This window comes from Onychomys torridus, chromosome 15 (genome assembly GCF_903995425.1).
Source record: "Onychomys torridus chromosome 15, mOncTor1.1, whole genome shotgun sequence".
NCBI lineage: Eukaryota > Metazoa > Chordata > Mammalia > Rodentia > Cricetidae > Onychomys > Onychomys torridus.
Genome location: NC_050457.1, coordinates 23,106,864 through 23,119,380, shown reverse-complemented (window position 1 = coordinate 23,119,380; position 12,517 = coordinate 23,106,864). Strand labels below are relative to the sequence as shown.

The window sequence follows — 12,517 nt, the reverse complement described above, 5'->3', positions numbered from 1 at the left end:
GATGCCACGGTGGAATTCAGAGGGAAGCCTTTGTAGCAGTTGGGGAGAATACTTCTACCTCCAGCTGAATACTCAATATGTGTTCACTGAAGTGCCTCCTTCTTACTTCTTCTATAGATCTTTAAAGATGTATTTAGTTTTGTTTCATGTAGGTGGGTGTTTTGCATGTATGTATGTCTCAAAGAGACCGGAAGAGTGTATTGACCCCTCTGAAAGTGAAGTCACGGCAGTTGTGAGCTGTCATGTAGAGCCTAGGCACTGAACTCAGGTCCTCTGCAAGAACTATCAGTGCTCCTAACTGCTCAGCCATCTCCAGTCCCCAAACTTTCCTTTCGGCTTGAATGTTTTTGAGCCATGTGAGGTTTGCAGTTAGGAAGGACCCCCTGCTGTGGCCGGTTTGTTATGTCTAATTGTCATGATCTTCATAAAGCCGTGACGGCTGTGAACATATTCTGAAATACAATCTAAAAGTCAGTGCCTGTCTGCTCCATGCCGGACTGATATTTATATAATCCTCACCCATTTCAGCATTTTTAGGAGCCCACAATGACATTCTTTTACATACTACACTTGTACAGACTTTTCCATAAGAGAGTTCACTGCTGTTCCTCCACTTCCATGAAACTTCTGTGTCCTGCTACTTAGCTTTATATACAGTGTTTGTATCATTCAGATGCTCTGTATTAACAATAGCTGGTCTTCCTGGTAGACTTTAGGCTCTGTGGGAGGAGCTAGAACTTTGTGTGAGAGACACATTGCTCTGATTGTGACTATATGGTAAATACATGAAAGTCAAACTATTTAAGTCCTAATTTACACTTTTTTAATGTTTTAGATTCACTGGGTTTATTAACAAGAGGTACAGAATGCGAAACCATTGCCTTGGAATCTTTTAGATGCGAAATTGCTTAGAAATCTCTAAAACTGGACTGTTTAGGTCCAGCAGGCATAGGCTGAAGATGAGGTTGCTAATGCCATTGCTTACCCAGTGCGGGACGCCCTGACAGGAGAGGTGCCCCCGGTCCCTCTTGGCAGGGAGCTGTGGCTGAGCTGCTCCTCCCTGAGGGCAGCCTCCTTAACCATCCCAACCGTCCTGAGTGATCGCTACCACGTTGTGCTTTCCTTCAGAGATCTATTTCCGCACCTTGGAGGAGAAACTGACACAGAACAAACTCATCTTGAAGGAGGAGTTGAAAACACTGCTTCACCTGTGTCAGTCCCGGGAGGATGTGGAACTGGCGAGAAGTGTCATTTATAGGTGAGGCCCTTCCTGAGTACCCTGCCAGCCTTCCCATCTTCCCACACCGCCCTTCCCCGAGTCATCTCGTCCACTTTCAAGACGTAAGCTGTCACCCCTACACGATGACTTCCAGATCTCTTACCCTGACGCTGCCTTCAACCTCGGACGTTGATACTTATTCAGGGGCCAAGCGTAGGAAAGCAGCTCATAAACTACCAGCAGACTGGCCAGTACCTCCCCGTCCCTGTCCTCTAGCTCCTCAGCATACACCTGTGCCCCTCTGACAGCCAGCAGTCACACAGGGCAGGTTTCGGAGCCTCTTTTCCTGGGTAGGAGACAAAGGCTGTTGCTTCCTTCCTCTCTCTCTGGTCCCAGTGGCCTCCTCGCCCTCCTTTCTGCCTCCTGCATCTTTTTGTAGATATTACTAGAGACCTCCTTGGTCAGAAAGGAAGCTCAAGAGCAGTGGTTCTCAACCTTCCTAATGCAGTGACCCTTTAATACAGTCCCTCATGCAGTGGTGACCCCCACCCCAGCCATTACATTATTTTCTTTGCTAATTCATAACTGTAATTTTGCTACTGTTATGGATCTTAATGCAGATATCTGTGTTTGCCAATGGCCTCAAGCGACCTTTGTGAAAAAGTCATTTCACCCCCCCTGAAGGGGTCTCAACCCACAGGTTGGGAGCCTCTGTGCTAGAGGGCCTGAGATTTCCCGGGGTTTCTGACAGTTCTGTGCTCGTCATGAGTCCTTATCCTTTTCCCTCTAGTGCTGCACTGGTCACTAGCCTGGTGCGAGCCGCGCAAGCCCACACGAGACTGGACGCTGCCAGGCCTTGGAGCAGCTTCTCCAGGCCATACCAAAGTTGGATGTAGGGAAAGGGACCTCTCTTCTGGATAGCTGAGGCAGTAGGTACATGTCAGGAGGGATGGAAATGATAGAAATTATCTTTCAAGCCCACTCGCCAATGTTTACATAGTTTTCCACAGATTCTTTTGCAAATATTTAATGGTTTTGTTAGTTTTCTTTTATATAGTTTGGGTGGTTTTGTTTATTTGTTTGTCTGGTTTTTTCTTTTCTTTTTTTTTTTCTTTTTTTTTTGTGACAGAGTTTTGCTATGTAGCTCAGGCTGGACCAGCCTTGAATGCAGTTTTCTTGCCTTGGTTTCCTGAATGCTGAGATTACAGGCATATGTCACCACACTCAGCTCCTTCTAGTTCTAATTATTACTATATAAAAGGTAGTATTCTCTAAATTAATATAGCAATTATATATTATATATTAATAAATTATTCTTACTATTTATATATTAAGGAACCATATTTTAGTGATACTACAGTATTTGTCTTACTTAGGGTGTCTATTGCTGTAACAAAACACCATGACCAAGAAGCAAGTTGGGGAGGAAAGGGTTTTATTAGGCTTACACTTCCACATTGCTGTTTATCACTGAAGGAAGTCAGGACAGGAACTCAAACGAGGCAGGATCCTGGAGGCAGGAGCTGATGCAGAGGTCATGGAGGAGTGCTGCTTACTGACTTGCTCAGCCCGCTTTCTTATAGAACTCAGGACCAGCAGCCCAGGGATGGCACCATCCACCGTGGGCTGGGCCCTCCCTCATTGGTCACTAATTGAGAAAATGCCTTACAGCTGGATCTCATGGAGGCATTTCCTCAGCTGAGGCTCCTTCCTCTGATGACTCTAGCTTGTGTCAAGTTGACACACAAAACAAGCCAATATAACACTCCACCATACATTAGGACTTTTAATCAACTGTGCCCTGTTCTTAGACATCTAAATTACTTCTTGGTTCTCCTCAGCACAGCTAACGTCATGGTGAGTAGCGCTAGAAAACTTTGGTACTCTTTGTGTTTTGGGTCAAAGTAGAGTAGTCAGCTTTTCATTACCATAACAAAGTGCCTGAGATGAACTGCATATGAAAAAAGGAGATTTATTTGATTTATGGTTTCGGACATTCTAGGGCATGACACTGGCTTCAGCTCCCTTCTCCTGAAGATCTTTGGCTGTGTTGGTCAGTGCTGGTAAAAAGCAATCATGTCTCAATGTAGGAAGCCATAAAGCTGGGTGGGACCAGCCTCAGGCTTTTATGGTAACTCTAGAACTTGAGGGTGGAGGTGGGGTCACATGAGAAATACCTAATCCTTTCTGAGAGCAACATCCTCAGTTGTCCAAGGACATCCCATTAGATTCCACATTGGGGAACAAACTTGCAATACACAGACCCTTGAGAAACAAAGCAAATTTAAACTGTGACACGGCCTACCAATAAACCTTCAGCTCCTGTCATCAAAACTAACTGGACATTGTCATTAGACTCTGGCTGTTTTTCTCTTATTTTTCCTATTATTCCCCTAAAGCCAGGAGATATCTAGGAATAACCCAACAGGATAAAAATTCCGAACACTTTGCCTTTATATTCATGATACACATCCAAGTGTGGCTCGTAGCTCTTCACTGATGCTCATGACACAACCCAGGTGCTTTTCTTTGCCGCTTTTGTGAACAGCTGGGCAGGTTGGTGCATCCATGGTCTAACCACCCTGTTCACCGTCTTCCTGAGACCTGCAGCCCACGGCTGGGAAAGGCAGTCATGGGCTGAGCCAGAAGCTTATCTTTATGGGGCCACAATGGGAGTGACTCAATCCCCGTCATAATCTTGCTCCAGTGCTGGTTAGTTTATGGGGACATTTTAGATCCCCCCTTTCATTGGCATTAACTTGAAGCTTTTGCCTCCTGGTTTTAATCTGGCACTGGTTCCGCATTTACTGAAATGTATAGATTTCAAAGGTGCCTCATGTTTTATAATAACTACCATTAAAGAATTGCCATGTGCCAAGCAAAACCGATCCGGTTCTCCCAGACTCCTTGAGTTCTTATCTCCACCTCACAGATGAGGAACTGATACTCCAAATGATTGATTGATTTCCACGTAGTTTTTAGGTAGAAGAGCTAGATTGGAACCAGCATACAGAAGCAGTCAAAGTCCTTCATCACTACACTTTTTTGTCCTTAAGAGCTCATGTCTCAAACACTGCCATGAAGCAGGTCACGTATTTGACATACCATATTTGGTAGCGTGTCTGTTTACAACACCCCAGCCCTAACGCTGCTCCAGCCTTTCTCTGTTGTTTTGGCAGAAGGTGAAAGGTTTTCTGGTAAAGTCAGCTTTGTCCACTAGTGTTTTAAAGTCCCTGAATGATGACAATCTGACGGGTGGGTAATCCCGAGGTGTTCCCTTGGCCACCAGATTGTCTTCTTAAGTGCCTACAGCAGCAATGGCGTGTTACGGGAAGTAGTTTGTGTTGGTTGGTTTCAGATGACTTATACCACACAGTGAGCTCTCACTGCCGTTAACTAGCCTTCTCCCAGGACTTAAAATCTCAAAGTGCATTTAATTTTTTTTTCCTAGGTGGCCATAGCTCATGTAGGCCTTTACCTGAATTCAGAAAAGCAGAGGTTGATGTAAGTTACAGCGTGCCTGTTGGTTGTGTGGCATCCTACATGGGCACGAAGCACCTCTGAGAGAAGCATGGAGCATCTTCAAGGGCCTTTCCTCTGTTCTGTAATATGCTTATACACATTCTCAGCCCAGAGGGTAGTTTTAATTTAGGGGATGATTACAGTGTGTGTTTACTTCTTTTAATTTTCAGAGTTAAAACTCTTCGTTTCAATGCCCAGTATATTAAACTCTGGAATTCCTGATTTCATTCACATCCCTGTATCTCCCAAACTGGGAGTTCCTTATTCTTTACTATGTTCCCAGCACCTAGTGGAATGCATACTATGGTTTGTGTCCATCCTGGTGGGTGTGTTGTATGTGTGGGGTGTACGTATGTTCGTGTATGTATACATGTGCATATGCAGGTGCATACACATGGTTAGAGGTCACAATCAGATCTCTTCCTCTGTTGCCCTAAACCTTGTTTTTTGAGACTAGGTTTCACTGAATCTGGAGCTCAGTGATTGGCTACACTGGCTGTCCAGTAAGTGCTGAGTGTAAGGGTTCTGTCGTTAATTACGTCATCAACCTGGGACCGCGGGCCAGCCTAAAAAATCTACTGTATATCTTCCTTTTCTCTTTCCGATCTCTTCCCTCCATTTGGTCTCTCTGTCTCTCTGTTTCTTTTACCTTTCTCTCTCTCTCTCTCTCTCTCTCTCTCTCTCTCTCTCCCCCCCCCCCCCCATAAACTCTAAAAGAGTCATGTTGCACTGACTCTTCTGTCCGGCACTCTTTAACCAACATATGGCTCGTGACTCCAGCACACTTGCTCCATCAGCATGGCCGCCGAGGGCGGCAGCCAGCCATGAGCAGCCCCGTTTAACCAACACTGAGAATCTCTCTGTCTCCATCCCCCCCAACATTGGAGTTCCAGATGCATGCCCTAAGCCTGCCTTTTACATGGGTGCTGGGGATCCAAACTTGGGTCCTTCCACTTGGTAGCTGAGATCTCTACTCATTCCTGTGTCTGTTTTTGCTATACCCTGTCTTTGCTCATACAATAATCTTGATTACCAGGTACCATGCAGAGAACAGAAATTTCACTGTGGGGGAGTATAAGTTTGGACCAGTTTTCATGAGGCTTTGCTATGAGTTGGATCTTGAGAACTCTGCAGTAGAACTCATCAAAGACAAGGTTAGTATCTTCCAGTTCCTTCCTCTGCCAGTGTGTTCTGGTGTTCTTGGTGTTGTTAGAAAAGACATCTTTTCTATGGCTATTTTTTCTTGGGTGAGACTTTCATGGAAAGACCACTGAGCTGAATAAAGAAGCTCTCTACTTTTCAAATCTTTCCTTAAGGTTTGCTCACAAGGAGACTTCCAGGTGTCTTTGGAGGCATAGCATAGCACAGAGGCTACTTTGGGTATGTGTGGTGACCTAGGACATAGATCCTGTCTCCAGAGTTCAGAGGCAAATAGTTGAAGACCAGCCATTGGTTTCCTATCCTGCACCTGCATTCTCTTTTTTTTTTTTTTTTTGTTTTGTTTTTTTGTTTTTGATTGAAGACTGTATTATTTATAACTGGCCAAGTTTTAAAATGCTTTTATGCATTCTGGTTTTCTTTTTCTAAAACCCACATAATTTTGCACATCAGTAAGATAACTCAGTAGATAAATGTGCTTTGCATGCAAGCCCAATGACCTGAGTTCAATCTGTGGAACCGTGCAGATGTGGAGGAGGAGAATCAGGTCCACACAGCTGTCCTCTGACCTCCATGCAAGCACCAGGGCACATACACTCATACACATGCACATGATAATAAATAAATTGTAAAAATATTGTTAGTTACTTACTGAATACTTACTGTATCTTCAGCCTTTTCCCACAATTGTTATTACTATTATTATATAATCATTATTCCCACAACGGCCTAGTCACAGGTATGATTACTATTTCTAGCTCACAGAAGCTGAAACTGCATTAGTGGCATTAGAAATTCATCCACGGCCAGAGACTCTCCATTTGGGCTGCTGTCCACTATGTGCAATTTAGTATATTTAGGAATTCCAGAGTGAAGTGATCTGGCATTGCCTCCTACCTTTTGTCACTTAATGTGTTCTGTACTGATGGAACTAGCCCTAGGCTTGACCTTTTTATTTGAGACAAGTAACCCAGGCTACCCTCAAGTTCGCAATTCTCATGCCTCAGCCTCTTGAATGGTGTGATTACAGCTGTGTACCATCATGCCTAACATCAGGGTTACCCTTCTCTGTGCATTAGGAAGATGGTCACCACAGTTCCAACATTTGATCTTGTCTTCAACTTAAAAAAGAGAAAGGAAGGAAAGAAGGAGGGAAGGGAAGGGGAAGGGAGAGGAAAGGAGGGGGAGGGGAAGGGGAGGGGAGAGGAAGGGAGAGGAAGGGAAGGGAGGGGAAGGGAAGGGAAGGGAAGGGAAGGGGAGGAAAGGAAAGACAGACAGGCAAGAGCTGGGGACATATTCAGTGGATAAGTGCTTGAAAGGAACCTGAGTTTGCTCCCCAGAACCCATATTTTTATTTTGTTTTGTTTTGTTTTTCGAGACAGGGTTTCTCTCTGTAGCTTTGGAGCCTGTCCTGGAACTCACTCTGTAGACCAGGCTGGCCTCAAACTCACAGAGATCCACCTGCCTCTGCCTCCCGAGTGCTGGGATTACAGGCGTGTGCCACCACCGCCTGGCCCATATATATTTTTTTAAAGATTTATTTATTTATTATGTATACAGTGTTCTGCCTGCATGCCAGAAGAGGGTGCCAGATCTCATTATACAGATGGTTGTGAACCACCATGTGGTTGCTGGGAATTGAACTCAGGACTTCAGGAAGAACAGCCAGTGCTCTTAACCGCTGAGCCATCTCTCCAGCCCCCAGAAGCCATATTTTTTTAAAAAGCCCAGCATGGCAGTATGTACTTACAATCGCCACACCAGGAAAGTAGAGACTTGTGAATTCTTGGGGTTCATTGGCCAACCAACCTAGCCCACTTGTGAGTTCCGAGTCAGTGAGAGACTGCCTTAAAAACAAGAGGTGGCCTGGTGGTGGCAGTGGTGGTGCACACCTTTAACCCCAGCACTCGGGAGGCGAGGCAGACAGATCTCATTAAGTTTGAGGCCAGCCTGGTCTACATGGTGAGTTCCAAGACAGCCAGGACTGTTACACAGAGAAACCTGTCTTGAGAAACTAGGTAGATAGATAGATAGATAGATAGATAGATAGATAGATAGATAGATAGATAGATACCTGTCTTGAGAAACTAGATAGATAGATAGATAGATAGATAAATACCAAAAAGGGGGGGAAAACCCACCAAAAAACCCAACAACAAAAAAGAGGTGAACAGTAATGAAAAAATGATATTCAAGATTGTTCTTTGGTCTTCACATACACTGGCATACATGTCCACCTATACCCACACATACACATGATGACATTCCTGTATGTGTATATTAAAACCTGGAAGGTAAACGATGTCTTTAGGGTTCGAATTATTAAAACCTCACTTTTGGTTGGGGATCTAGCTCAGTGGTAGAGTGCTTGCTTAGCAAGTGCAAGGCCCTGGGTTCGATCCTTGGCTCCAGAAAAATAAAATAAAATAAAAAAACAAACCCCCTCACTTTTTCATGTAATTCGTGTTTTCGTATTTTAAACAAATCTTTTAATGTTACACTCAGAGAATAAAAAGCTCCATTGTTTCAAGTCATGAAGTGACAGTAAAGACGAAACGGAAGTGAGTTTTCAAGCCTTCCCACGTGTACTAGCGGTGGAGTGACCTGAGGGAGAATCCAGGCCTCAGACGCGTCAGCGACGACGACGTTTGTCCCCCACTGTCACTCCTGCTGTCATTGTTCTCTGTAGGCCTGGTGGTGACAGAGACTGTGGCTCTGTTCCTGTCCTCAGCCCTCTTACCCCCTGGTCCCCTTCTCCCCAGCTGGTACCTGAGCTCTCTAGACTCAAACCCAGCCCGCATTTGGAGCAGACTCTGCTGTTGTTCTCAGCAGCCAGGGTCTGCATGGTAGGCTCTTAGAAAGAACAAAGGAGAAAAGCACTTGATGACATTTAAATACCATGTCACATCATGGCATTCAGAACACTGGGAAGATGTTAGAAAGAGGGATACTGGTCAAAGGTCATACAGTTGACGTAAAAGAATTGAACTGTTGTAAAGCATGGTGGTCATGGTAACAATATATTCTTTAAAAATTAGGAAGAAGCCGGGTGGTGGTGCACACCTTTAATCCCAGCGCTCAGGAGGCAGAGGCAGGTGGATCTCTGTGAGTTCGAGGCCAGCCTGGTCTACAGAGCGAGATCCAGGACAGGCTCCAAAACTACACAAAGAAACCCTGTCTCAAAAAAAAAAAAAAAAAAAAATAGGAAAAGAATAGCTCTTAAGTTTGTGTGTGACATAATACATGTTACGTGACTTAGCTGTTCTGCTGATGTATTTTAAAAGTAAATATAAGGAGATAAGTACACAGATGTTTTTGTCATTTAAACTAAATACAAGTCAACAACAATATTGAGGGCCACCATTTTAGCAGCTGATTGTCAAGAGTGAGTGGCTCTGTTACCTGGTGTGACAACTGTAGTCCTGTGAGACGCTCTTGCCTTCATTTGAAAATCAACTTGCCGCCGCCATTTGATGCCACTTGGTGCCAGGTTCACGGCCCCTCTCCTCATTCTGCAGCGCTCACGACACCCAGAGTGTCCGTTCCCAAAGCTAGAACAGAAAAATCCTTTCTATACCAAACGACTAGGGAGTTCAGGGAGCCACAAATAAAAACCTGTAGAAAGAGATTCTCATCCTGTGGTCACGACTCTTTGTCAGTCAAATGACCCGTTCTCAAGAGTCGCTTGAGACCATCAGAAATCACTGATATTTACATTACAATTCGTAACAGTAGCAAAATGACAGTTATGAAGTAGCAGTGAAATAATTTGATGGTTGGGGTCAGCACACCATGAGGAACTGTAATAAGGGTAGAAGCATTTGGAAGGTTGAGAACCACTGCTGTAAATATCCAGGCCCTGTGTAGTGGTGCAGGCCTTTAATCCCAGCACACACGGGAGGCAGAGGCAGGTGGGTCTCTCTCTATGAGGCCACCCTGTAGTCTACATAGTGAGTTACAGGACAGCCAATACTGCCTAGTGAGACCTGGTCTCAAAAAGAAAAGAAAAGCAAAAAAGGGAAACAGTATGTGGCATCCCCTTATAGTTTTAACTTTTGACCAAACTATATTGTTTCTCTTCACTAGCATTTACGAGGTTTCTTCCTAGACTCAACATCATTCAATATTTTGATGGATATGCTGTTTACCAAAGGCAAATATGAAAGTAAGTACTACAGTCTGCGGTTGTGGAAAAACTACTCAGAGAGCAGCTGGGGTGGGAAAGACCATACAAATGACCCTTAGCTTCCTGTTGAGGAGCCACGTGGTGAACTGACTTCTTAAATTGGAAAGGATCAAACTGTAGATGATGGCTGAAATGAGCCACCTCAGATTATCTGGAACCTTAGCAGTTTTCCATGCATTCTTCCTGCATGACCTGATGATTTAATTTCACCTTTATATAATTGCTATTTGATTTCAAGGAATGGCCTTTATCGTGCTAAAATCTGCTTTTTGGTAGGTGATGCTGAACTGATTAGAATTTTGGGAACTGGCTGTAGGTGCCTTTAACCCTGCTGGCCACCCTTTACTTTCGTCAGGTGCCCTGGAAGTACTGATTGAAATGAAAAACCAAGATGTGAAGTTCAGCAAAGACACCTACATCCTTGCTTTTGCAATTTGCTACAAACTGGTAAGACTACGCCCCTTAACTCTCAGAGCATTGGGAATTGAGCAGTATCCGAGAGAGGATTTATTCCCCTTTCCCCCCCTCCCCATTTCTCTGAAGTCTGTTTTCCATCTGGTGCAAATATTTTAATTTTAAATGTATCCAGTTTTAGAAAACTCAAGTTAGCCTTGCCAGGTATTTTTATCATGGGAAAACCAATCATCTTTTGCTCCTCTTTGGCAAGCATGTAGATCATGAAAACAAGAGACAAGTTCCTGCTGAACTCTAGAGTCCCTTGTAGGTCAGACTACACTGGATCATCCTCACGGTTGCCTTCTCTGGAAACCGTCCCATCCTGCTGGGGCAGACTCCACATATGATTGCTGTCATGTAGTCTCTTATTATTACTATTCTTTTATATGTACGAGTGGTTTGCCTTTAAGTGTGTCTGTGTGTGCCGCCACACGCATGCCTGTGGAAACCAAAAGAGGAACTGGAGTTGCAGATAGTTATGAACCATCATGTGGGTGCTCGGAATTGAACCCTGGTCCTCTACAAGAGCAGCCCGTGCTCTTAACCACTTAGCCATCTCTTGAGCCCTCTACCACATATCTTGACTTCTGTTTTTACAAGCCTTTATGAACCTTTAAGTCACTTTTAGCTGCAGGTTACAGTTGGCCCAAGGGCTATGTTTACTGACCTCAGGATGAGATATTCCTTTCCAGCCATCCAGCACTAGAATGTGGCTCATTCCGAATGGTGATTCCTAGGTAGGCAGCCTGCTTAGGCCTGCCTCCCTGGGTGCATGCTGAAGTGTAGAGAATTTAGTTCTGCTTCTTAAGAAGGACGGGAGGATGTTTCTTCCTGTGTTGTAATCAAGAGTAACTTGTTTCATTAAGTGGAAACAAGTTTGGAAAAGCAGTTGCCGTGGTTCCCAGTCACCCCTGGCAACCGCCCCACATAAAATTCAGACTTTGTTGGGAGGATTGAGGGGCGAGTCTGTTCACAGACTCACAGATGCAGGGCTGGGGCTGCCATTATAAACCCATTCACCTGTGGCGGCTCAGGGAGGGGGCCAGGTTTACATTGCTGTCTGGCTGATTGGTGCATCACTATCTTAGATTTAAAAATCAACTTTCCTTTGTAGTTGTATTTATTCTATTTTATGTGTATGTAAGCACGTGCACCACGTGTGTTCCTGGTGCTGGCAGAGATCAGAAGATGCCTCAGATCACCTAGACTGGAGTTACAGACAGTTGTGTGGGTGCTGGGAACTGGACCCAGGTTCTCTGCACTAGCAACAAGTACCCCTAACTACTGAACCGTCTTTCCAGCCCCCTTAGATTTTCTTTTTAAGTTTCTGTTTTCATGGGATTCTCTTATAACTTATGTTATATTAGTGTTAATATTTTCAAGTATTTGGCTTATCTGGAGATTTTCAAGCTAGAACTTGAAATTTCCCTAAAGGAAAGTTCCCTGTGTTACTGAGCATTAAAGTGCTATTTGATTAATAGTCAGCTGACCCCATTGTGGGGCTTATGCCTAGAAACTAGCCTGCTGGCATAAACGAAGACCTATATGTTTATAAGTGAAAACTAACCTACAATGGAAATAGACAATCTGAAATTAATTTTGAGTTGAGCTGCTACCATATAAATAGCCTAGTCTATTTGCAAATGGTTTCTGTATAGCTTAATTTTTTTTATTTTTGAGATTATAATAAAATCATATCCCTTCTTCCTTTTCCTTCCCCAACTCTTTCATATAGCCCTCCTTGCTCCCTTTCAAATGTATGGCTTTTTTTCCATCAATTGCTGTTACATGCATCTATGTATATGTGTATACAGATATATTCCTCAACATAACCTCCTAAGTCTGTATGTTACTTGTATGCACGTTTCCAGGCTGACCATTTGGTATTGGATAACCTGTTGGTCTGTCTGTTCCTCCCACTCTCAGCATCCCTTAGTTACTTAGAGTTTCTTGTATAGGGTTGAAGCCTGTGCTCT

General features: G+C 44.1%; 1 protein-coding gene across 8 annotated transcripts in view; it reads left to right on the top strand.

Annotated features, from left to right (window-relative positions):
- The window catches only part of Ptcd2 (pentatricopeptide repeat domain 2), a 32,046-nt gene that overhangs the window by 2,682 nt on the left and 16,847 nt on the right, over nucleotides 1-12,517 (top strand). For 4 of the 8 annotated variants that reach the window (XM_036206985.1, XM_036206986.1, XM_036206978.1 and 1 more), the window contains exons 3-6: nucleotides 1,129-1,258; nucleotides 5,778-5,895; nucleotides 9,986-10,064; nucleotides 10,441-10,532. In XM_036206985.1, coding sequence (XP_036062878.1) covers nucleotides 5,836-5,895; nucleotides 9,986-10,064; nucleotides 10,441-10,532 — 231 coding nt within the window. In that variant the 5' untranslated portion in view covers nucleotides 1,129-1,258; nucleotides 5,778-5,835. Of the gene's footprint in view, nucleotides 1-1,128; nucleotides 1,259-4,670; nucleotides 4,724-5,198; nucleotides 5,258-5,777; nucleotides 5,896-9,985; nucleotides 10,065-10,440; nucleotides 10,533-12,517 lie in introns of those variants that run through there. The other 4 variants (XM_036206983.1, XM_036206980.1, XM_036206984.1 and 1 more) reach the window with 2 other exon arrangements.